This window comes from Condylura cristata, unplaced genomic scaffold (genome assembly GCF_000260355.1).
Source record: "Condylura cristata isolate star-nosed mole 26May11 unplaced genomic scaffold, ConCri1.0 scaffold00002, whole genome shotgun sequence".
Taxonomy (NCBI): Eukaryota; Metazoa; Chordata; class Mammalia; order Eulipotyphla; family Talpidae; genus Condylura; species Condylura cristata.
In genome coordinates, this window is record NW_004567103.1 from 72,265,852 (window position 1) to 72,293,782 (window position 27,931).

Here is a 27,931-nt window from a genome sequence, read left to right on the forward strand (position 1 = left end):
AGTACCCTTTGAAACTACTCAACAGTATGCTGGACTTCAGCTGAATTCTGGCATCTGTACTCACCTTGGTGTTTGTACTGTTGATACAATGACCCTAAATTGCAGCCTTGAGCCATCCATTAAATTCAGCATATCCTACATTTGTAACTTCCTCCATTTTCTAAGCTCTAGATTCTTTAACAGTTCCAGAATTTCCATTATGTGATATAAGTGAACTGACCTCAGAATAAGAGGCACCACAATATTCCACCTTTCGACATTAGGCTGAGGACTGCAAGGGCAATGCACAACTTTTCGGTCAGCAGAGGGATATCAGATATCAGAGACATATACTCCGACATCTGTTCACTAATTCATTCTGAACACTGTTTCAACATACCTTCAAATCTGATTTTGGACCTTGGGTTCTGTAATAATTAAATCATTCTTCTGCTCTGAAAGCTGGCTCATCTATTTCAAAATCAATCAAGGGCAAACAAATCAGAAAATCTAACAAAATGGAATAAGAGATGGCAAAGTCTACCTTTTAATGCATCATTGGCTTTAATATGAAATGCAAAATTTTTTTACAAAAACAAACTTACAAAAGTATCCTTGAGCTGCAAAATCCTGGTGGGAATACACAGTTTCTTTCTTAAGTGTTAAAAGTAAAACTCCCTGGGGGAATTTCTCCTTGCTTAAGTTCACCCTGATGGAAATGCCTTCAAAATACCAAAAGGACTTAAAGGGCTAAGTCACTTCCCCAGTGATTTTTTAAAATCTAATCACAAATGCTTAGGAATATTTAAATAACCATGATAATCTTCTCAACCATCCCCTTTGCAGTCATCTTGCTAACCCCCTTTACTGACCATATAATCTATTTCAGAATGTAATGATTAAGAAGCAGGGGATGTTCTCAGCTATATGTGACAGCTTTAAAAAAAAAAATGAGAAGCATTTGTAGAAGGATATAGTTTTGAGGCATTCAAAGTGTTGCATCAATATAACCTGCAGGGAAATTCTTCCAGTTCTTTCAGAACAGGGTCATGGACTACTTGCTGCATGAAGAGGCCAGAAGAAGCAGCCCTCCTACTTGGAAATGGAATGGTGTCTGGCTTTTACTTTGTGACTCTCACACACGACACTGGCTTATCAACATGCCTGAAAAATACTTGTCACATAAATAGAATTTTAACCTCAAAGCATAAAAACAGGAAAAAAAAAAAGGATGTCTCAAATCAAAACTTTCCATTTAAACAATAAATATCCAAACAATAAGGATATTTTCCTGATTCCCAGAAGCATTGAGTAAAAGTTCTCATGAGAGTTTTCAAAGTTTCATGAATTAATCCTTTCACCTCATGGTTTATGATAGAGATTTGTGTAAGAGAAACTTTCTGAAAGAAGGAAACATGTAATTTGTTTATTCAGGAAAGCATACCCACTCATTTACAGACTCAGAGACAAAACTCATATAGCTCAAATGCCGTACTAAAATCACAGCTGGGCATCCTTTTTTTCATTAAAATTGGAGCCCATCATTTTTTTATGGATATTAATATTTTTCTCTTAAAAAGCACATTTTGAAACATTTTTAAATTGTCATAAAACACTTTACAAGTAGCAGAATTCATGAAAATGAAAGACAGTAGTACATAAAAGATATACTTATGACAAAGTGTTCCTTAGAAATATGAAGTATCAAATACACATAAGCTGATAAAGCATTGGATAAACAGACCCTTTTTGTTCTTGGCTTCTATAACATGTGTTAAAAGACTTTTCTCTATGGTCTCACTACTGCAGTATTGAAAATACTTTCCAAACTAGAAATAGAGAGGATTGAGTGTACAGTGTGGATTTGTACAGTGTGCATGCGTGTGTGTGTGTGTGTGTGTGTGTGATGTGTTCTAAATTAAGCCTTAGTTCAGAGGCAACCTTGTTTCTATTGATCAATAATAATACATAACTCAATGGCATCCCTAGGGTAAAGGAACCAAAGGAACCTTTTCAACTGTCACAAATAGCTTACTGCTCAAAGACAGAGCAAGGAGACAGAGAGATGCATGCACACACACACACACATACACACACTACATTCTGAGCATTATCCCGTATTTGATGGACCAAGTGGATAAGTAACATCAGTTTAGAGTTCTTATTCTCAGCATCGGTGGGACACCAAGTAAGGGTACAACTCTCAGCTGCAAAGCTGTCAGATCTTCATTCATGGTGTTCCGATTGGATTCTCTTTGAACATATGCCCTTTCAAGTGAAATTAATCAATCCCTTTATCACTCTCACTGCATCTGGAGCCATAATCATTACCCAACTGCTGAGAAAGAAATGAAACCACTAATCGCACAGGGAGTAGAGCTTAGTGTTCAGAACAGGAAAGTTTTTATTAAGTTCTAATTTGAAAAGTGATTTTTTTCATGACTAGCCATATAAGACATGTTAAGAACAGGCTGCTGTGTTGCCAAAGCTACCAGTAAAGTGTTCCCCTGCACAGTATCAGCGCACTGACACTCTGTTGAAAGAATTGTGATTAAATGTTACATAAAATTTGCCATACTCAACATCTAAATATTCTGGGTAGGAATATCAAATATCCATCTGAATTTCTGAAAGCATCATAAAGACTAGTAAATTTCAAAAACATAAATGTCTATTCATTTATGCTCTTCTGTCTTATGTTCCCAATAGGAATTTTAGGAACCCCACTTACAGGTGGAACATCCATCCATTCAAATTCAGTAACAAGAGCCTCATCTATTTGCTATTTTTGAACTTTTTAAAACTTCTCACTATTTGGGAGTAATAACTGTAATTGTGTTTCATGCAAAACTATAGGCATATTCTCATACAAAATTTATGTTAAACTGAAATACAGGGACCAATTTGGAATGTCTGCTCATATTGCAGCAAACAATATTACACAAGACTATTCTCTGCAAATATTTCACTGTGTAATTGACTGTAAGGCTCAATTTTTGCAAAAAAAAAAAAAAAGAGAGAGAGACACAGAGAGAGAGAGGGGGAAAAGAACTTACTGGCCAACAGTTTGGCTTCATGTCTTTATTTATGAAATAGGAAATCAACTTGCAAACTGATACTGTTATGCACAGATTTCAAGTTTCCCAAAGACCACCAAGGAGCCAATTCCGATGCAAAGCACACGAGGGTCTTTATTGCAAGCTCGAGACTGGGCTCACAACATGCACTGACACAGAGGCTGAAGTTGAGAGACTTGAGCAGGGAAAGCAGGGTTTTTATTACAGAAAAGGGGAGTTTCAGCCCAGCAGAGGAGAGTTTTAGCTCAGCAGTACATTGATTGGTTGACACTGAACAAAGTTATCTTGTCTTAACCTGGTTGGTCTATGCATGTAAGATGTGACCTTCACTACTCGGCCAGCATACTTTAGGACCTCTGGTACTTTCCTGATATGTACTGGTTACTTGCATACTTGCTAATTGGTTGTTGCTATGGGATGAGCAAGATTAGGACATTTACAGTTAAACTCGGCCTTGGCACCTTGTTGATAACCGAAACTTAGGCCTGGCTGGTTCAGAAGCATTCTGAAGCCTGTCATGGCGTCAGGTTGGTCTTTCAATACGTTATCATTTTTTAAGATTAGTAGTAGGCAATCTGGTTTTACACTTTGACTTCACAGACTAAGGTCATTTTTCCAGCAAAAATAACATACAACTCAAAGATATCCGTAGGGTAAAGGAACCCCTAAAAACGTGTAACACTATGAATGAACAGAAGCATTTAAATATTATCCACAGAAGAAAGTCAGTTCTTTGTATATTATTTGCTGTAAGTCATATTCATTTGTAAATTCTTTGTAAATTTGTAAATTAGTAAATTTGTAAAGTTGTAAATGCTTTGTATTTTTGCAATCTTTTGATTTAAATATTTTTATCTAGTATTTTTTCGTGATGTTCTTTTGAATGTCTTTCTCTTATTTTTTCATTTTTATCTTTTTCCATTTCTATTCCTTTCTTTTACCACAAAAGACAAGTAGTATTTTTTAAAGATACTATCACCCTGAATATATATACTTCAAAAGAATCTATTTCATTATGTCATTTTAGATGCCCTTTTTCTTTATTGCTCTGCTCTTTTAATGTCAAAAACGCTTTACTTATGCAATTACAATGTTTGTGCTAAACTGTGGCAATGTAGTTTGTAGAAAAATCCTCCTAAGTTACAAAATTAGACATATAAATCCAAAACAAATGTTATACTGTCAAAATACAGTTAAAAATTATATATATGTAGCTATATGTATATATACAAATTATACTATACATATATTTATTTATACACATACATATACTTATTTGTACTATTCAATATATACTTGAATGATAAATAATAGTTATAATAAATACACTAATAGATAACACTGGTGTTAAAAATAAGATATTTAATTTCAAAAGGGTTAGAATTATAAAGAACCTGAGATATCCTGCAAGGTTGATATTTAATCAAAGTTTTTTTTTTTTTAAAGATTTATTCATTTGTGCATACAGAACTGGGGTATAGGCCAGAGGCTCAGGGGAGGCGAGAGGATTCACCAGAGACAGAGTGGGGAGCAGAAAAGGCAGATTGACAAAGTACACTGCTGAGGGGAGCAGCGGGCAGGTCAGGAGAGGTCTGCTGCGCCATGTGGTCACCTCTGGGGCAGGAGGGAATCGAACTCATGCTGAAGTGACTTTAGCTTCTTAATGCTGTGCTTTAACCCACTGTACCAACAGGGAGGGCCATAATCAGACTTTTATGAAGTAGAAAAGCAGTGTATTGTAGCTACAGTACAAAACAATACAAAAACTGACAGTTATAAACCAGAGATATCCTACAGGGGAGGGGGACACAGAGGGATCAGAAGGAGGAGGAATATGGTGATTATGGGAGAAGGGGTAGTAAACATTGTTATAAAATTAACACTAATGTAAATAGATATATAAAATAAAAAAAAAAGAAGTAAAAAAGCAGTGCTTCTTTCCCATTAAAACAGGGTACTTTCAAGAATATAAACTAAAAGACACTGCCAGGTTTTGCTACATTTCAATAGTCTATTCGATTAACTAAGGGAATTTTTCTTCACATGATTCAGCAGTACTTTAAAAAGCATTTGCTCTGCTGATTTGATTGCTGGAAAAAACTCTTGTTATGATAAAGACCTAGAAGAGGGCTGCAGAACTAAGAGGTAGCAGTTATCATTAAAAGATTCAGTTCCCCAATAGTATATCCCCAAAATGTACACACTACAAGCTTTTATTAACCAGGAAGTACTGCAAGAAAATGTTAGTTCTTCACTTACTAACTAAAAGTCAAAATAATTTAACATAGCTCTATAGGATTATCAATTTTAAATCAAGAGTAGCTTAATCACTGATTATTAAGCTTACTATAAGCTTTATATAAATAAATCAATTATTTTTGCACTACCAGTGAACAATCTTAAAATGATGAAGATAGTACTGTTAAAAAATGCATAAAATAATTATAAATAAATTTTACAAAAAAACTACAAGGGCGTGTTACATTGAAATTCTATAGTATTACTAAGGGAAATGAAATAAATGTAGAGATATTCCATGTTCATGGATTATAAAACTGAATATTGTTAGTTGTTAAATATTTCTAAATTGATCTATAGTTTTCATATAATCCCTACTAGAATTCCAGCAGGCTTTTATATAGAAAATTGACAAAGTGATCCTAAAATGCAAAAGCAAATTTCAGAAAATTACAAACTTGGAGGACTTTAACTCCCTAATTTCAAAATTCATCATAAGGTTATCAAGTTAAGCAATATTTATCAAGACAGCGCAGGTGACCTAGGGAAAACCATACAGATCAGTGGAATGGAGCTAAAATTCCAGAAATAAGCCCTTACATGTATGGTCAACTGATTTTAAACAAAGGTGCCAAAGCAATTCAATGAGCAGAATAATGTTTTCAACAAATGAGGCTGTTTCAGTAGGATATCCATATTCATACAAATGAAATTTGGGCCCTCCCTAGTGGTGCAATGGGTTAAAGCACAGCACTAAAAAACTTAAGTCACTTCCGCATGAGTTCCATCCCTGCCTGCCCTGGAGGTGACCACATGGCGAGGCAGACCTCTCCTGACCCGCCAGCTGCTCCCCTCAGCAGTGTACTTCCTTGATCTGCCTGTTCTGCTCCCCACTCTGCCTATGGTGAATCCTCTCACCCTCCACATCTCTGGCCCATACCCCAGTTCTGTATGAATAAATGAATAAATCTTTAAAAAAAAAAAAATGAAAGTAGACCTTTATCCACACCAAGTAAGTGAATTCAAGTGGATCAGAGATCTAACTGTAAGAGCAAACTCTAGATGACCTAGGAGAAATCTTTGAAAACTTGAATAAGGCAAAAATTCCTTAAAAATGAAATCAAAAGTATAATCTATAAATGTAAAATCAATAAAATGGACTTAAAAATGTAAAACTTTGCACTTCAAAGACACCATTAAAAACTGAAAAGAAGGCCCTTCCTGTTGGCACAGTGGGTTAAAGCACAGCTCTATGAAGCTAAAGCCACTTCAGCATGAGTTCAAACCCCACCCAGAGGTGACCCACATGGCACTGCAGACCTCCCCTGAACTGCCCGCTGCCCCCATCATCAGTGTACTTCATCAGTCAGTCTTTTGTGCTCCCCACTCTGTCTTTGGTCAATATGCTCACAATCCTTGTATCTCTGGTCTGTATCCCAGTTTTATATGTATAAATCTTTAAAACAAACAAACAAAAACCTGAAAAAAATTTTTTTGAAAACCTCATCTCTAAAAAAGATTTGTGTCCAGAACATAAAAAAAACTCTTGAGAAGGATAAACAATCTAATTTTAAAATGCAAAAAGGACACTTTTGAATAGACACTATCCAAAGAAAAGATAAAAACAGCTAATAAATTAAACATTAGTGAAATGCAAATAAAAACCACAGTATGATACTATATTATACTAAGATGAATTTAATAAAAAATATGGACACTAATAAATGTTAGAAAGAAAATGGAAAAACAGGAGTTCTATATATTGCAGGTATGAATATAAAAGGCATAGCCACCTTGGGAAACAGCTTACAATTTCTTAATAACTTAAGCATCTATTTGCCATAAAACACAGAAATTCTGATGCTAAGAGAAATGAAAACATGCCCACAAGACTTATACATGTACATTCCTAACAGCAGTAGCCAGAAAAAGGTGGAAAGAATCCTAAGGTCATCATCTGTTGAGTGATTTTTTTTAAATGCTAATATAATACTATACTTTTCAGCGATACAAAGGGGCCAAATACTAATATACTTTATAATTTGGATGAATTTCAATAAGATTATGACAAGAGAAAGGAATCAGTCACAAAGACCACATCCTATTTGATTCCATTTATATGAAATACCCAGAAAAAAAAATCTATAGAAACTAAATCAGCAGTTACTTAGGACTAGGGTTAGGAAGTGATATTAACTATAATCAAATGGTGATTACGGTTACACAACCTGATAAGTGTAATAAAAATATTTGAAAATACATTTAACAGGGTAAAATTTTGGTATATATGTTACATTTCAACAAAATTGTTAAAAATAATCAACCTTTCATGGCAATAATTACTGGCATTGTAATAGTGTAGAATGCTATAAAAAGAAGCCACCAGTTGACATAAAACATTTGCTTATCTGGATCATCAGCCACAAAAACGATACCCAATTAACATAAAATCTGAGGAAATATAAAATGTGGTAATTTGTTCTGTACATGAGCCTCTCCTTAAAGAATATTATCATAAGCAGTACTACATTCAATGTCTGAAAGTAAGAAAACCACAACTTTTCACAATGAAAATTTAAGTAGAGAAAGACCACTCTTGCTAGTTTTCATTTCATTAGTTAATATCTTTGCTATTCAAACTCATATTTCCTCTTAAAGATAAACTTATGATAACCCTTTAAGACCCCTATCCTGACTACAATATCTCAGGACCATTTTGAGGACCAAATAAGCCAGTTAGCTAGCTAGCTAGTTAAAATACAATAAATCATTATCCATCCTTATTACCAAATATAAAGGTGGTTCTAGTATACTTGGTTTTTCTCATTTTCAAGTCTCTAGTGAATCTTCTCACCACTCCTGCAACCCTGGTCTGTACCCCAGTTCTGTATGCACAAATAAATAAATATTAAAAAAAAAATGGGCCATACAGTCCTAGCTAGTAAGCAGACTATGAGGTTGTATTCTGCCTGGCAAATGCTATGGTTAAAATCCCATTGATTTTGCTTTGACAATAGAGTTTTATGAATGAAAATGTCAAGGGAAAATATTAAAACTTCAATATTTGAAAGAGCTATGGTTGTTGCATATACATTTGAAAACAACAAAATGTACCATTAATTACCGTGAGTATATAATTACTTTGATAATGGAAAAGTACTTGGATTATGTGCTACAGACTATGAATTATGTTTTACATAGATGTTCTCTTTATTCCCATTTACTGATAGAAGTAAAAGAATAAAGTTGTCACACACAACTTGACTTAACGTTCAGACAGGTCAACTGACTCCAGTGTTTATGTCTTGATCCACTCCATCACCCTGCCTTGTATGTAGTATAAACATCTTTATTGTTTATAGATTCTCTATGAATAAAGTCAAGTAAGTCTCCAAAAGTTTTCTAAGAAAAGATAGAAAATAAAGCCACTCCTTTTCAACAGAAATCTTCAAGCAGCGGTATTCAACCAAAAGTGTATTAACCTTAGGAAAAATCCATTAAAAAAAAAAACCTTATATTATCATTTCTTATGTTACCTTTTAATGCAGTGTATCCATGAGTGAAATCCACCATTGGGTTATAAAAATCATTTATTTCTGAAATAGTATATTATTTTCCTCTTTTGGGGGGAAATAAGCAATGTAATGGGGTAATAATATCACAGATTCCCTACATGAAGCACAGTTTGGTTACCATAGGAACTCCAAAAGAAAAAAGAAACAAAAGGATGAGATGGCTAATTCATATTCATTATGCTAAGAAAATAAGACTTAATAGTACATAGTATTGAAGAGAGTAGTAATATAATTGGTGTTAAAAAAAATCTACCTTATAAATTATTTTTCTGATTGAGTCTCAGATGTAATCTGTGCCACAAATGCCAATAGCACAGATTTTTATCTGTAGCATTAAAGTTTCAGGAGCTTTACTGAAATATCAAAATAATTGTGTGAATTGAGCAAACTTACAATCAATCCACAAGAAGGTACATTTTTTCTTATTTGGCTTTAATCAAAACTGACTGTGCATTATATTACTAAAGTTTATGAGCATAAGGATATTTAAAAAGGAAGTTTTCTATGATTACATTATGAATTTGGAATAGTGACTCTCAATTTTTAATCTCTTTCAATTCTACTTTTAAATGTCTCGATTGTTTCTGTCTTTGATTTTTTTTTTTTTTTTTTTGCATTTCATTGCATGGAATCCTTTATTTTTCTGCTTAAGAACAATTCAAACTTAGGTGAAATATCAAAATCCTGCTATGAAAGAAAATGTCAAAGGGAAATGTTTCCAGGTGACCATAATCTCACTTCCAGGGACAAATTGCCCCCATGTCAATTACTAATCCAATAGTTCAGCTCAATTCCAGTGAGACAGAAGCAATGAAAATTTGAATTTGATTTAAAAAGATTTAAACCCAGGTAAAGTTTGGTAGGGTGGTTAATTTGTGCTACCTAGTTTGTAGCACATTATTGAAGAAAATGAGCCAATCTCCACAAAAAAATTGACATATGTCAACATACTTTCTATTCATAATAAATAGCTGGTAGTAGAAGTGACAAAAAGTGAGATTCTAATTAAGTTGCAGGACATGACACATGTACATATTTTCACTCACTTCTAATATTACAATAAAGGCATTAAAACATACAAGTCCATCTAAGTCAAAAACATAGAGCCAGAGATAGAGAACAGACAGCAATGGCCTTTAGAACACAGGTAGCAGACAATGAAAAATTAAGAAATTTAACAATGTAAAGGAAGTTGAAGATTGTGGTAATTTGACAAAAGAGTAAAGAGTGGGATAAAAGCATCAGAGAAAGTCCACTGAGCTCTAGGAAGGAGCGAGGCTTGTGGCCTGAAATGAGTAATCATTAACCATTTACAGACAGAATTAATTAACGCCTCAGATTTTTTCCTCTGCCCCTTCCTCATTCTCTGCAGGAAAAATAGACAGCGAATTCAATTTCAGAAAAGCATTCTTGAAGAGAGCACTCAAAGCAGAAGAGAGTGAAGGGTTACCCTCTTCCAAAGAGAGGAATTAAGCGAATATGGAGGACTCGCTGCAGAGCCAACTCTGCGAGAGTTCCACTCTTGACCTTTTCCCTTCAGTTTGGCGCAGGCAGGAGAGGAAGGGTTTAGTTCAGCAGACAATATTATGGCTAATTTTGTGTTAACTGGACCACATCGTGCTCTGACAGTTGCTAAATATTATTTATGGGTGTATCTGTGAGGTGCTTCCTGATGAGAGGAAGCCACCAGACTGAGCAAAGAAGGTCACCCGCTCCCATGTAGTTGGGCATCAGCCAATCCATGGAGGACAAAACAAAACAGAACAAAAGCCAAAAGAAGAACGAGCTCACTGTGCCTGACTGAGCTGAGTGTCCTTCTCCTGAACTTGGAATGGGGCTTAGACCTCTGGCGCCCTGTCCTCAACCTCCAGGCTTGGAATGGAACTACACCACTGACTCCTCTGGCCTCCAAGTGGCAAATCATGGAACATCTCAGTCGTCATAATTTTGTGAAGCAATTCTGTACTCTCTCCCCTATCCTCCTCTCCCTTTAGGTATAGACATATAGATATGGCTATGGATACAGAACATAGGTGCAGACTATTTGCCTTTCTACCAAGAGATGGAATCTAAGTTTTTTTTTCCTTAGAGACTCAGAATGTAGCAGAATTGATCATGGAGGGGCTGGTAGGCTAGGTTAGAAAAAATCCTGCAATCCTGCCTATTTCTCTAAGTTTTCAGCTACCACCTACAAATTCTGGCTATCTAGATATTTCCATACAGAGAGATCAAACCACAGAGCAAAAGAGACACCTGAGGAAGTCAAGAGGGTCTAGTTTTCCCAGTCCTTTTGCCAGATATGCAAGTGAAAAAAAACATTGCAGAGGATTCTCCATCCTTCCACCACCTGACTGCAATGGCACAAGAGGTCTCCAGTGTAAGCCTCAACAGGCTTAGTCCTTCCCAGATGTGTGAACCGAACTGATGACTTACTGTTGTAAATCACTTTGGAGTGGATGGTTACAGCATTAGAGAATGCAACATGTACACAGCTTTTGTCACTTGTTGGAACTCCTCATTTTAGACTCCAGCTATGTGCCCTTCTCATCAACGTGAACATGGAAATGCCTGTGATCAAGCTTGAGTGAACGCAGAAAGAAAATCAAAAGAAAAAAAACTGTGTGGCTGAAGGAAAAGAATCCCTGGTCGATCCCATCCACATGGAGCAAAAGCCCTGGTCTATCCAGAACACATCACCTGAAAGAGATAAGAACATCTATAGCTTCTAAGCTACTATAGCTAGGAGCATCTTTCCATAGCAGCTTATCCACTACTTTAAATAATATGGTCCCAGTTAGAGACCTTTAAGTAATAATAGACAGAATTTTGAAGCACTGAGCCTCCAATAGAACATTACTCTCCTCTCTAAGAAAAGCCTAATACTGTTGCCCAACAACCAAGTCACACACACAGATTGCTTCATCAGTTTTTAGTGTCTCACTTTTAAACATGGGACACTAACAATATAACCAATAATCAATAGTTACAATAGAAAGTTCCCTGTGAATATACCATAATCAACCCATAAGTGGTTAAAATAGAAAAAAAAAAAAAAACCTCAGAAGAAGCCCAAGTGATACATTGAATACAATCTTAAATAATCTTAAATTATCCTAAAAGAAATCCTACATTAGCAACATCCTCTACATGAGAAGGCACCACATCTGTGAAACAAGATTTTTTAAATCATAGAACTAGAAAGATTTTAGAAATTAAGAATAAAAAGTGTTCAAAGGGGGCCCTCCCTGGTGGTGCAACGGGTTAAAGTACAGCATTAAGAAGCTAAAGCCACTTCAGCATGAGTTCGATCTCCAGCCCTGGAGATGACCCACATGGTGTGGCAGACCTCTCCTGACCCGCCCGCTGCTCCCCTCAGCAGTGCACTTCATCAGTCGGCCTGCTCTGCTCCCCACTCTGTCTCTGGTGAATCCTCTCACCAACCCTGCACCTCGGGCCTGTACCCCAATTCTGCATGCATAAATAAATAAATCTTTTTTTAAAAAAAAAGTGTTCAAAGGAAGGACTGAAAGATAAAGCCGAATAAAAACTTTAGAATTATATAAAAACAGACAAAAGGAAAAAGTGGGAAATATCAAAAAATGAAGGTGTTAGAGAGGTGAAATACCTGTATTAAGAATTTGATGGCACAGAAACGAGAGAGAAAGGGAAATCATATTCTAAAAACTCAGACCTGCAGACTATGAATGTATTGATTAACATATGCTCCCAATATTCACCCAGTAAAGGAGTGAGTGCTCACCCCTAAGTAACAGTCACAAAATTTCAGAATGTTATGAACAAAGGAAAAAAATTGCAGGAAGAAGAAACTAAGCAAGCACAAAACATACCGACAAAGGGGATCAGAATGAGATCAAACTCAGTAGCAGTACTGAAGGCTAGAATACACTGGTGTAAAACCCTCAAAATTCTGAATGAAAAGTGCTTTTTAACCTTGAACTCCACACCTGAGCTATCAGTCAAGGTTCTGACAAGCACAGAGACCCTTTCAGACATGAAAAATTATGTCCAGTGTAGCCTATTTTTGCAGTTCTAGAAGATAAATTTAGCAATTCTAGAAAATAAAGCAATAAAGGCAAGAGAGAGAAGTACAGAATAGAGAACAAGAGGCTCAAGATGAGAAAATGAAAGGACATTCCAATGACAGCTCTGCACCGGTCCAGATTGAGTAGGGAGCACAGAGAGCTACAGAAAGGTTCCCCCAAAGGAAAAATATGATGGAGTGTTTGGATGGTGCTTGAGTATCTAAGAAACTTACTAATGGGGGAGTGGCAGACATATCAAGTGGAACATTGAGGGAAAAGTAGCAGTAGACTGAAAGAGGATGACACAAAAGAGAAGAGACAATTTGAATTTTTGTGTAAAACAATGAAAAGCTTTTAAAAAAGGCTGCATAAGCATACTATACTGCTTGGCTCAGCAGAGAGCAATATTTAGGTAGAAATAACAATATAAGCACGGTGTAGAAATAAACATTTGGATATACTACTTTGAAGGAAAACAGAAAGTGACAGGGAGGTAAGAGATGAGCCTTAACCTAACACTAGGGAATCAAAAGAAAATATCAAAAGTTATAAACAGCTATTGAATTTTACTTATTTAAAGATATATTTATTAAATGAACATATTACTTAGAAATATGCAAATAAAATCACTTTATCCCATTTCTGAGTATACCATTTTACCTGAGAGTGTAAAAGCATTAATTCAGGGATACAGGCATTCATATGTTCATCACAGTAGTCAAGAAATGGAAACAAACTAAGTGCCCATGGCTACATGATTGGAAACAGATGTGGTATATGTTCACAATGGAGTACTATTCAGCTATTAAAAAGCAATGAGATCCTGCCCACTTGGAACAGCATCGATGAACCTGAGAGCTTTTGCTCAGTGAAGTAAGCCAGACAGGTAAATATAAACACCACACAATTTCACTCATATTTGATATATAATAAAATAGAATCAACCAAATAAAACCAAAAGCTATTTTCAGAATTTAAGACCAAACTGGTGTTTATCAGATAGGGTAAATATAAACACCACACAATTTCACTCATATTTGGTATGTAATAAAATAGAATAAACCAAATAAAACCAAAAGCTATTTTCAGAATTTAAGACCAAATTGATGTTTATCAGATAGGGTAAAAAAGGTTAATAGTATGTTGAAGAACAAAATTAGATTCTAATGGAGACATCAAGGTAATATGCACAGATGCTGCTTATCATGTACGCTTGAAATCTACATAATGATATAAACCAAAGGTACCTGAATTAAAAAAAAATGACACTGGCTGCCTTTGTGAAACCACATTGGGAGGTGACATGCAATTCAGTATTTCACGACAACAATTGGTTTAATAGTTAAATTTCTAAGTCTGTGCAACCATATTTCAAAAAAAGTAAATTCAACATCTTTTCAGAGATGATCAAAAATGGTGCCGGAACCAACCAACAAGCAAATATAGACCAGTTATTTTCATATTTACTGATTTATAAGCCTGGCTTCCATTTCCATTTATGTTCACTCCTCAACATAATTCAAGTTTCAAAATAACAGGGATTCCACTTTCTATTCCCTTAGTCTCATCACTTCTTTCTTCTTCCTTCTTTGTATCCAAAAAGCAGGTTTACTGTTTTTTTTTTTTTTTTTTAAAGGGAATGGATGCTTGCACAGACATAAGCCGCAGAAAAGCACAGACATAAGCCGGCAGAAAAAACTGCCTCCAGAAGGGGTAGGTTTGTGAAGAGATGCCTGTATAGACACAGGCAGGCAGTCTTGGAAGGAGAGCTGCTAGTCTCAGCACTTCTCCCTCCTACAGATACAAACACGTGTATAAACGCAGAGACCCAAAGTACAATGCCTCTCCTTTTAGCAGTACTTATGGTTAATGACTCGGAGATATTTTACATAACAGTTATTTATTTTCTAGGTAACTGAAATATGTAAGTGAATAATATTAGTAAAATCTCAATCCTTCATTATATTATTATTATTATTATTATTATTATTATTATTATTATTATTTTAAAGGCAGAACAATTTATGCCATATTATTTAGGTAACCTTGCCTATTTATTACTTATTGGGAATATTGTAAAATTAATACTGTGGCCTCTAAGGAAAAATAATTAGAATTTTTAGCAGTAAATCTCATGCCATATATAGGTATGTTTTTTGAAATCACAGAAATAACACCAGTGAGTTTATTATATACATATGCTTCTAAGGTACATTAAGACCCATGTAAGTAAAGTTATTTCCATTTAATCAAATTCCAAGGGCAAATATTTCAGACTCCTAGCATATATTCAAAAAATTAGCCATCTTGGCCCTCCCTGGTGGCGCAGCGGGTTAAAGCACAGCACTGAGAATCTGAAGCCACTTCCGCATGAGTTCGATTCCCGCCTGCCGCCTGCCCCCGAGGAGACCACATGGCGAGCCAGACCTCTCCTGACCCGCCCGCTGCTCCCCTCAGCAGTGTACTTCGTCCATCTGCCTGTTCTGCTCCCCACTCTGTCTCTGGTGAAGCCTCTCACCGTCCCTGAGCCTCTGGCCTGTACCCCAGTTCTGCATGAATAAATAAATCTTTAAAAAAAAAAAAAAAATTAGCCATCTCCTAAGAACATTTAATTCTCTCTGAAATTCCTGAATTTTAAAATTTTTTTCTTAAAGTAGCCTTTACACTGAACACATCCTTACTTAAGCTATAACTAAATATTAACTTATACAAGATCCTTTTTTCTTATATAAAATCATTTCCATATTCTCTGTTTTCACTTTCAAAGACCTTTATTCCATTTTATCATTTTTGTCCCTAGAATATAAGTTATTAGTCCTGCCCTTTATATTCACTGAGCAGGAGATACTGAAATTAAAACTTTCCAAGACTATCATATAAAAAGTTTTAGATCTAAAATGTCAGTCAAGTTACATATAACTCTATAGCTTTAAATTGATCTCCTTTTTGTGTGCCTGAAGAAATGTATGCAAAAATGTCCATAAAAATCGAGAATAATAATTATGATAGAAATAATAGCTACAATGTTTTAAGTAGCCACTCCACTAAGGATTTCAATGTTATTTTCCATAATTTTGAGACATTCCTGTATAGTATTTATTATCTTCATTTTTGAATGTATAAATAGGAGTCAGAGTTTAAATAACGTTGTCCTCCTCAGATAGTTAGGATTTGGATAGGACTCTGCCTGTACACAAAATTTCTTGTTTTTTTTTTTTTTTTTCTAGTATACTAGCGTGATGCCTTAGGATGATCTAAGACCCTCTCACAAGAAAACAAATAAGGTTTCTTTTTTTTTTTTCTTTCAGACCCTATTCACAGCCAAATTTGTTTTCCAGTCTGTGAAACAGAATTTGTAGTGATGGAAATATTCTGGAACTAGATAGTGGTGATGTTTCTACCACACTGTGAACATGCTAAATGTCACTGAATTGTGTACTTTAAAATGGTTAAATAGTAAGTTTATGTTACATGTATTTTGTCACATAAGTTTTTTTTTAATATCATTTGACCCAAAAGAATTACATAGGAAACTTATCCTCTACCTATAAACAGGGTCATACCCCTAAGCCACCTCTTCAATTCTAAGGCAACCCATTTAAATTCTACCTAAATTCATGTTTCCTGAAAAAACCTTGCTCCTAGATTCATACCCATATACTCAATTTCCTTGTCTGCAGTTTTCAAGAATTTCCAACAGGCTTAAAAATATTGGGCTCTCCCTCGTGGCGCAGCGGGTTAAAGCACTGCACTAAGAAGCTTAAGCCACTTCCGCATGAGTTCGATCCCCGCCTGCCCGGGAGGAGATCCACATGGCGTGGCAGACCTCTCCTGACCCGCCCGCTGCTCCCCTCAGCAGTGTACTTCGTTGCTCTGCCTGTTCTGCTCCCCAGTCTGCTCCTCCACATCTCTGACCTGTATCCCAGTTCTGACTAAATAAATAAAAATCTTTTTAAAAAATTTGCATATCAGGTACCTGTTATGCCCTCCAAACCAGCGCACCCAAGTGAGTCCATAGTAAATGACAGCAACCCCACCTTTCTTGATGCTCAAGGCAGAACCTCAGTATCTCCCTCCTCTGCCTACCTCTTTGGGCCCAGATATCAGCAAACCGTGCAGACTTTATGTTAAGTGAGCATTTTTCATCAGGGCACTACTGACATTTGGGGGCCTGATAACGCATTCTTGTGTGGAGCTGGCCTAAGCATTCTGGGTGTTTGGCAGCACCCCTGGCTTGTATTCAAAGATGTCAATAGCAAAACTCAGTGTCACAACCAGAAGTATCTCCAGAAATCAACAAATGTCCCCTCAGTAAAAATTACCCTGTTTAAAAAAACAAACAAAAACATAGCTTTAAAATATAACAAAATTAGGACCCTCTCTGGTGGTGCAGCGGGTTAAAGCACAGCACTAAGAAGCTAAAAGTCACTGAGAAGCTAAAAGCATGAGTTTGATCCCTGCCCCAGAGGTGACCCACATGGCATGGCAGACCTCTCCTGACCCACCCCCTGATCCCCTCGGCAGTGTACTTTGTCAGTCAGCCTGTTCTGTACCCCCCCCTCAGTATCTGGTGATCCTCTTACCAGCCCAGCTCCTCTGGCCTGTACCCCAGCTCTGTATGAATAAGTTAAAAAATCTTTTAAAATATATATATATATATATATATCAAAATTCAACCCCACCTCACCACCTTCACTGGCATTATGTTAGTTCAAGCTATTATCATATCACTCCTCATTTCTACTGTGGCCTACTGTCTGTCTCCCTGCTCCAACATTCTCAACTGGGCATCAGCAATGACCCCAATTAAATCACATAAAAAAGAAAGACATGTCAACACTCTCTTAAAACTCTCAGTGTCTTTCTCTCTAACCCAATGTACAATCCAAAATTGTATTTTTGCCCTATGAGGAGATGTGTGATTAGACCCCATAGTCTCTGGTTGGATCAACTTCTCTGTGATAACTGTCTCAGTATGCTGGTCTCCTCTCTGATTCCCAAACATTCCACATGTTCCTGCCTCAGGACTTTTTGCCTCTGTTTCTTCAATCTAGAATTTTCTTCACTCCAATCTAAGTTCGCTAACTTCCTTCTGGTTTTTACTCAAAGCTGCTTCCTTGGTGAGGCGTCCCATAACCCACTAATTAAAATTTCAATCTCTCATCTTTCACTGCATGTTCTTCTCACTTGTCTTATCTTTTCTCCTAAGCACAACACCTAACATACTTACTTAACTTCTTGATTGTATTTATTAACTTATTCATGAAGACAAATGATTTATCTGTTGTATTCTCAGTATATCTCACATTCTAGTAACAGTTCCTGGCATATAATGAAAACAAATATTAGTGGAATGGATAAACCTCTTAGAACTAACACTGAGAAATATTTCAAAAGACCACCAGTTACTGTGGCTTTAGAGAATACAACTTCTTCATCCCCATCAAGCACAGAGGCATGAATAGTTATATGTTTACTTAAAGCAAGAAGTAACATCATTCCTTATCTGATACTTTTGCTGACATGATCTTTTTCTCCTAGCATAGATGAGAGATTGCCTGACACTAAATATAGATCAGAGACTCTCATTAAAGTGATGACAGGCATTCAACAGCCTTATCAGATCAATGACCCCAAAGGCTGCAACTCACCAGACACTCTCTCAATACAAAAGTTCTTAGTCACACAGTGTGTGTGTGCATACATACATACACACACACACACACACACACATATATATATAAATCTTAGGATTTATCAATATTGTTTTCCCAAAGCAAGGGCTAACTTAGATATGCCTCTTATTTGGATGAGGTGGACTAACATCAAACTTATGGACTCAAGGGTGAAAATACAAACATAAACAAGGTTTTAAGTTGTTGACAATTACTGTCTAAGCTCAGAAGATATGTTTTAGGTTTCTAAAATGAAGTATATTTATCTGGGTCTCCACAGAAATCTGTTCAAATTCCAGATTGCATTGGAATGGAGTTGACATAATTGATAACACACTTCAAAAAAAATCACAGCTAATTTCAATTACAATATTATTTTAATCTAAATATTATATAACAGCCTCAGGTATAAGTAGTAAAAGATTCTAAAATATTGAGGCTATCTTTGAAAGTAATAATCCAGAAATGTTCCAGGGCATAGGACTACTCAAACTGATTTATTGCTTATCTCTAAAATAATGTTGCAGTCATGGCAGTATTATTTATTTTAGCAAGACAATGAAAATCACTGAAATGCCAACCAATGAGGGAAGAAAAGCAAAGCAACAGACATTGGTTAAATAAGTTATTAAACAAAAGTACAAAATAATACTTATGCATTTATTAAAAGATGACACTGGGCCCTCCCTGGTGGCGCAGCGGGTTAAAGCACAGCACTGAGAAGCTAAAGCCACTTCCGTATGAGTTCGATTCCCGTCTGCACCGGAGGTGACCACATGGAGTGGCAGACTTCTCCTGACCCACCCTCTACTCCCCTCAGCAGTGTACTTCGTCAGTCTGCCTGTTCTGCTCCCCACTCTGTCTCTGGTGAAGCCTCTCGCAGCCCCTGAGCCTCTGACCTGTAACCCAGTTCTGTAGGCACAAATAAATAAATCTTAAAAAAAAAAATGACACTAACCCATATATAATGGAAAAAGGTAATGCTCATCAGAACACCCCTACATAATAAAAGCTGCAAAAAAAAAAAATACTCAGAGTATCATTTTGAATCATACTGAGTGCATTGTATGAAGCAAAATGTATATCAGCATGGACATCTAAGTATGGACAGATTATATGTTTTAAGTTATTTTTTTTATCCAACATTCTCTACTCAGCCCCTGCCTGCAAGGCTGATATAGAAGGAAACATAAAGGCATCCCTTGCCCTGTGGCCTCAGGTTGAATGCAGCCAGTGGGAGCCCTAGCACAGGATATGAGGTCAAAGGTTGTCTGTCCCTTTAATCCTCTTTCTGTTTTCAATTGCAGGTTGATTATTTTCTCTAAAGGCCATGGTCAGGTCTCCTTTCCACCAAGATTTTTTTTCTCCAGAACCCAGAAAATAATTCCTTTCATTGCTCCTGTGGAACTAGAAGACCTCATGACTCCCCACACAACAACAGTACAGGGGCACTCAGTTCCTATTGCTGGTCTTAACCTACTCACACCTTCTCTCCCTTGTAAATAGTCCTTTTAGGAAACTCTTCACAATTACCTAATTTGCAAGTACCATTTATTTTTTGGCAGAACCTTAGTTAATAATATAGTAATAATCTGTGTGTGTGTTGTCTGATTTGCATACACAAATATGTATAGAGATGTCCTTACATGTGCAAAGAAGATTTTCTGAAGAATACATAAGTGGTTAGAGAGTAGAACACATTGTCTGGAATTTTGCTTTTCATTTTAGACCTTACTGTTTTTTTCTACATTTAAAATGTGTAGTCATGTACAAATGAAAGTTTTTACTATCTAGATGTGAAATTAAATGGGAAATAAATACATTATAACCCTTTTAAGGATACATTAAGAAGGGAAAGTAGTAATGAATAGGGGGAAGATGAAGATGATACATGTTCACTAAATAGTGTGTCTGATGGAAAGGGCTCACTTCTAAAACTTAAGCAGGACAGTTAACAAAGTATTTGTCCTCTGTAGAGAGGATCTGTATCATCTCATTTCAATGACATACTTTAAGGAAAAAAACACAAAATGTAAAAAATTTGTTTCAAAATAAGCACATTTTCTTAACATTTCTCATGCATGTCTCAGATTTGCTGCTTTTTAATTTTTTGAGAACTTTAAATAAAACTACCATCATTGATATGCTTATTTAGATTTGGCAAAATATTTAGCCTTTGATAATTAAAAAAAAAGCTCCATTTGCTGGAATGCAATATTGACTTACTTTTAGAATCATTTCCATAGCTTCCCAAAGCTACTGTAAGCAAAATATGCAATATATAATGTGATATTAGAACCCACAATAAAATTAATTTATAGGGATTTTAATGCAATTAAATTTCCTGCAGACTATATCACTAATGGTGCTCAGTTTTTCACTTCATATACTTTACAACATAACTCACTTTCATTTTTGCAAAGTCATTTAAATATTACAAATATTACTTTTATATACATTTCCATGATGGCACAATATATTTGCAGTCTATTTAATTTACAGTTGATGAGACTAAAATGAAAATTCTTCGAGGATCATAGATCTTTTGAAAATCACATTTACCATTCTATGACATGAAGTGTATACAATTCATCTGTATTTGCAAATAATGGACTCTTGGATAATAAATTTTTTAAATGAGCTTATTGTGTAACTTTAAGAAAATTAAAATTCAAAGCAAAGAAAAACATCAGTGATATAAAGAGTCAAGACGTGTAGGGTTCATAATATAATAAAATATTGGCCTTTAAAATTAAATTTAAAACATCTTTGCCATAGCAAATTGAGGAAATATTTAGAAAAGAACATAATTTATGCAAGTCTCCAAACCTCGACTCAGCTAATTTATATTCTTATGTATAAGGTATTTAAGGATCACAAAACACATTAAGGCAACTTTCTAGTCACAACTAATGAGGAAAGTTGTTAGGATAATTTTTCATGCTCCAGACCGAGATATACAGAATAGCTGCTAAAATGCATGCAATAATAGATAGATAACTAGTTCATGCTAGTTTTAGAAAGAGACATACAAACTGGTCCAAAGGATTTGTAGCTGAGGAGATCAGCTAAATTCAGATGTCAATTTTCTACAAATGTGCTGTACAGTGGTACTGTATTTGACAAAGAAGAAGCAGATGTAACTATGGAAATCATAACTTTTAATTGACAACAACATGAAAATATAGGAGGATAACAAGTATCAGAGATGCAGGTGACAATTATGCAGGAACAAAAATCAAATGGAAGTTTTATAATGAAAAGGCTACCTTCTCTCTCTGGATATTTCCCACTGTTCCACAAATAAGAACAAGAATGGAAAGAATATTCTTATTAATGAAAATGGGACAAGGGAACAGTGAGGGCATTCCTACCTGGTTTCCAGACGAACTGATTATCCTTTTTGCCTTCCAAATGAGCTGCATGGGACAGCAAGAGAGAAAGTAATAGAAATAGCTTCTTCATGATCCTCCATACCCAGCAAGTGACAGCTAGATTCCCCTTTGGAAACATTCTTCAGATTTTCAGCCTCTTGACTTGCCTATTCCTAAAAGAAAAAAAGAAAACCTGATAAATTACTTCTGTATGGGATTTTTAAAAACTCCCTCTGCTAGAACCTTTATCATGACAGTACTACAAATTTTCCATTACCATAGAGTACATCTAATATTAACATTTTAAGGTCAACTGAAAATTAGCCACATTTTCGATCCTTACCCAATGAAGTCATTATGGACTCGAGGGAGTCCAGAGTGCCTCAGTCAGTTCACTTTGATTTCTATAAGCAAGGCTGGTATATTCTCTCCTTCAATTCAGCCAAATTCCTCAAGGAGCTTATGATTTAGAGAGGAAGATACAACAGCATCCAAGAGGAAGATACAACAGCATTTTCTCACAGTATTGAGAAAGTGAAGATGGCAAGATTGCAGAGGACAATTAGTTCTTTTGTAGTGGGGAAAAAAAGAGAGGGAAATCTCACAGAAGATAGTTTTAGGGAAAAAAGGGCTTGAAGGAGCCAAGATGAGGCATTTCAGTCCAAGAGAATTAGGTGCTGAAATGCATTTTCTGTTTGGGGACGAATGAGTGGGCCCATGGCTTCTGTGAAAGATGCAAAAAGGGAAGAACAGATGGAAATGAGATTTACATCACAAGTTGGGAAGCAAATTATTAAGAGCCTTGAATGTCATGTGAGGAACATAAGCTTCATTCTGTAAATAATGGCAATGAGAACCATAGGACAACAAATGACTTTTAACCACTGTCACCAACGTGTATAATGGATTACAGGTGGAAAATGCCAAAGAAATGGAAGCCAGTTTAGGGCACCAGTGAAGTCATTCAGCAACTATGGATGAATGAAAGGGTCAGGAGAGATTGGAAAGGTAATGCAGAGGTTGGAATAAAAGGATTTGTTTAGTAACTGAATGCAATGTGAGAGGGAAGGTAAAGACAGCAAGAATCCAAACTTAGATGACTGAATGGACGGGGTCCCTTTAGTCAAAGAGAAAAAAGTGGGAAGTTTGAAACCAAAGACAGAAAGAATGTCCCCTATAAAATATAAAGTCTGGTGGGCCCTCCCTGGTGGCACAGCAGGTTAAAGCGCAGCACAAAGGGGCTTAAGCCACTTCCTCATGAGTTTGATCCCCACCTGCCCCAGAGAAGATCCACATGGCAAGGCAGACCTCTCCTGACCCGCCTGCTACTCCCCTCAGCAGTGTACTTCATCAATATGCCTGTTCTGCTTCCCACTCTGTCCCTGGAGAATCCTCTCACCCTCCGCATCTCTGGCCTGTACCCCAGAGGTGTACAAATAAATAAATAAATCTTTAAAAAATAGGTCCTCCCTGGTGGTGCAGCGGGTTAAAGCACTGCACTAAGAAGCTGAAACCACTTCCACATGAGTTCGATTCCCGCCTGCCCTGGAGGTGATCACATGGTGTGGCAGATCTCCCCTGACCCGCCCCCTGCTCCCCTCAGCAGTGTACTACGTCGATCTGCCTGTTCTGCTCCCTGCTCTGTCTCTGGTGAAGTCTTTCACCACCCCGAGTCTCTGGCCTGTACCCCAGTTCTGTATGCACAAATAAATAAATCTTAAAAAAAAAATATATATATATATATATATATTATTTAAAGTCTGGTGTACCTAAGGGACATCCGGACAGTTTCTTAAAAGATAAGTCTACCTCAAGTTAAGGAGATCTGAGATAACTTGCCAGAGTAGAAGTATTAAGAAAATATAGTAAGAGGCATACATATAAGGGGATGAAAGAATTAAACAATAATAAAAAAATAGCAAGAGTAGAAGTCACCATCCCTACATATGCATCCCCCAAATTGCTAAAATTAGGGAGCAAATCTGACTCTGAGCTTCCTAGTGATGAAGGCAGTAGCTACTACACCTCACGTATCCAACAGAAAGTTCTATATTCCTTTAACAAAATTATCATCATTCTAGGAGAAGCCCCAGCCCTACACCAAGAGTAGAATTTATTCCAAGAGTCCTTATAAAGACAATGGTGCACTGAACACATTTCATCAAATAACAGACAATGACAAGCTCTAAACACGGAGCCTTTGGCCAGTCTTAGAGTACTCTTGGAACACTGCAAGAGCACAGAGGCAAAGTACAAATCAGTAAACATGACTCGACAAGGAGTGAAGCAATGAGGATCAAGTACTCAGCTCTCTGACAGTCAGCCACCAGGGGTGAAGAGAATACTTGAGTAAGCAACCAGGCACTGTCCCTCAAATTTCTGTATTGTGTATCACTAACAGAAAATTAAAAGATAAATGTTGCCACTGAGATCAAATAGTTTGATCCCCGCCCCAGAGATAACCCATATGGTGCAGCAGACCTCTCCTGACCTGCATCTGCTCCCCTCAGCAGTGTGCTTCGTCTATTGGCCTGTTCTGCTCCCCCTCTGTCTCTGTTGAATCCTCTCACTGCCTTTGCACCTCTGGCCTGTACCCCAGTTCTGTATGTATAAACAAATCAATCTTTTTTAAAAAACTTAAATTATTACATATTACATAATCTGATTTATTCTGGTCATGAGACCTATACTGGAGCCAGTCTGGGTGCACAGAGGACCACTGTATGCCACTTGCATATGTGAAGATTCACAGACACAGGAGACACCTTCTGTGCCCTACTGGCCAGGTGAGAAGATTTTCACATTTAGAGCTAGAGCTGCAGGGACAGCAACTGAGGATTCAAACAGAGAACAACTGCAGGGGCAGTGCAGCCAAGGCATGTGCACTTTCCTGTTGTGCCTGCAGTGCTGAGGGTGCAAGTTCCCAGGGTCATGAGTGGGTTTATAGAGGAAGAGGGTGCCCCTTCAGCTAGAAGCCTACAACCTCAGTTCCCACCCACAAGCTTCTATGTAAGTTAGTATATATGTACAACAGGGATTGTGTCTCCTTACATGATGCATCGTTGCACATATGCACGCACACACACCACACACATAAGCACACATGTCCAGCCCTAGACACTGGACATTTCACATTGCTGGTGGCCAATCCTAAGGCCTTTAGCAGCAACACAATGAACAGTTAATCATGATATGTCAAAATCTGCCTAAGTCTTTGGTCTCAATATAAAGTTATTCTGCTGAGGGGTAAACAGAAGTCAGGCTATTGTTTTCTTCAAAAATCAAAATGGAATTTTCTCCCATTGTATGCATTCATACCTATACCCACAAAATGGGTGATTAATTCTGCCCAATGTATATCTGATACCAAGACTTTTGCACATTTTTCTGAGGACATGTTGCCAAATCATTCCACTGAGGCAACTGGAAAAAATCTAAATATTCACCCATAAGAAAATACAACTTTAGGGCCCTCCCTGGTGGTGCAATGGTTTAGAGTGTGGCACTGCAAGCTAGCTGCAGCTGTTTCAATGCGAGTTCAATCTCAGTGCCGGAGGTGATCCACAATGTGCAACACACCTCTCCTTTCTGGCCCGCTGCTCCCCTCAGCAGTGTACTTCACTGATCTGCCTGTCCTGCTCTCCACTGTGTCTCTGATGAATCCTGTCACTACCTCTGCACTTCTGACTTGTATCCCAGTTCTGCATAAATAAATAAATATTGAAAAAAAAACTAGAAAATACAACTTTCTAGTGAATCCCACAAAGCAAATTAATTGAAAACTATACCACAGGAACAGAAATCAGCTGGGCTTCTGCATAATGATAGATAGGTTATTCCATTGTTACAGAGTTTTTAATTGAAATGATGAGTTGTGACTTAACGTAGTTGAGCCTAAGCTATTATTAATATTATTACTAAAATAATTAGCTAGGAAGACCAGTTCGCCATTGAGGGCACTTCTTCGATGAAAGAAATCATCATGGTGGAGGAGATGACTTTGACCATTCTTATTAGTGGGAGACATTCACCCAAAATAACTAAAAGCATATTCAAATCACTCAAGTGTAATCAAAAGAGAGGAACAAAAACATATTTGCTCCATTTCAGATAGTTGAGAAGCCAAAAAGAAATCTTGGGGGATCCAGTGAGACTATCTATGACCTGAAGTGATATTCAAGTATCCATCTATAAATATTTTGAATTTTAAACAACAACAACAAAAAGAAACTCTCACATTAAAATTAACTGAGCACAGTTTCCTGTGAGCTCTTAGGCATCCTCATCAGCTCAAATTCCTGGGTTCACTCTGCAAAAGGACCAGTGTCTTTAAGGTGTTTTTGGTGTACACCAACACCGGGACCCCAACACTCAGAGTAAAGGTCCAGCGTAGAGTGGCTTGGAGTGTCTACTGATGCCTGGAATCACTGTACCTCCTCTGGCTGATTTAATATGATCAAGTGCCAGTTGAAAGTCTAAATGATCTTGACAAATAAAAACAAAAATCTGGAACAATGATCCTAGAGCATAAACAAAAGCAGCTTAATTTGAGATGCCACAGTACTCTTACTCCTAAAAACACCCACACAGTTTAGTATCTGTATTACCTTAGAAGTCTACAACTCATTACCTCCCTTTCCCTATGGAACTTGATGACAAAGAATGGGAAGCTAGATTTGATGAAGCTTTCACCATTTCCAATGCTGCATACTTTGCATGCATAAGTAAAATGAGAGTCGAGTCTCTGCTGAATTGAAGGCAAGTATATGATGGAATTTGAACACAGGTTTGTCTTTCTCCATTAAACCATTCTGCCTCTCTTCCTCCCAAATGCCTGACACTCACTAAATTGTTCTTTGGAAGACAATAGAATCATTTTTGTACCTAGTACTTGAGAAGCCACATAAGAGTTCCTTGTAAGCAAAATGAGAGGAAACAAGAAATGATTAGAGATTCCACTCCTCTGATTATTTAAAACAGAAGGGAAAAATGCTGTAACTATGATTTTATAAAAAAAAAATGTATATAGATCATGCAGGAAGCATGTGCTACCCACAATGGCATGAATTATTTATACCATGAAGGTTGTTGAGTTTCCAAATCAATTTATTTACTATATATCTTAGCATCCAAAATGTATTTGCAAGGTTAGCGCTAAACTGATGAAAACTAAGAGAAATAAAAAACATAGTTTCTCTCTTTAGCCTCAGTTTTCCAATTACTTAAAGACCATTCAAAGTCTAAAAATGTGTATATAAAAAATGTGTCTAAAAAAATCATTTCTTGTATTAAAAATATAACATTTCATATGCATTTCATTTTCCCTTAAATGTATTCTTATCACTGAAGTCCTTGAATATTTAAAATGCACAGAAGTTTAAAATAAAATACAATGAAATAAAGAACCATTCCTACTTGCTTTCAGCCCAAAAGTCAAGGTCAACCAAAAATGGGCGAGCAGCAGTCTCGGCCATGCCTTTCCCCATAGTGCTGTCTCATGGCTACCGTGCAGAGAAGATGCACAGTTAACAGGATGGCAGGAGGGTTCTCCCACTGTTTGGACCCACTCAATTATCCAGGATAGTGATTTTGTAATGGGGGATCCCCAAAGAAAGTGAAAGTTCCAGGTGCCCTGTCCCACTCAGAGAAGGGTGGAGCTGAGCAGGGACAAGGGGACTGGAAGAAGGAAGAAGAGGAAGACCTGGAGAAGGCACACGGAGCAGAAAGACATGGAAAGAAGCTGTGCTTGCTTCTTGGCCTTGGACTGATACCAGGGACTTTGGGAACAATGGCTGAAACACTTGAAACAGACACGGGTGAGAGACCCACAGAAGGTTCATAATGGTAACGGTGATCTTGATTTTGATTTTCTTCTTTTCCTCCAGACCAGCCTGGCCCTTCTGCCCCTGTCCAATGGTTCCCCACCAGAACATACCTTAGACCTGTAACAGGCTTTAGGGCCTTGCGGGG

At 36.8% G+C, this 27,931-nt stretch overlaps 1 protein-coding gene across 4 annotated transcripts in view; it reads right to left on the minus strand.

Annotated features, from left to right (window-relative positions):
- Positions 1 to 27,931, minus strand: part of THSD7B (thrombospondin, type I, domain containing 7B) — a 792,320-nt gene that overhangs the window by 650,423 nt on the left and 113,966 nt on the right. For all 4 annotated transcript variants that reach the window (XM_012728237.1, XM_012728251.1, XM_012728256.1 and 1 more), the window contains exon 2: positions 21,962 to 22,134. In XM_012728237.1, coding sequence (XP_012583691.1) covers positions 21,962 to 22,100 — 139 coding nt within the window. In that variant the 5' untranslated portion in view covers positions 22,101 to 22,134. The remainder of the gene's footprint in view (positions 1 to 21,961; positions 22,135 to 27,931) is intronic.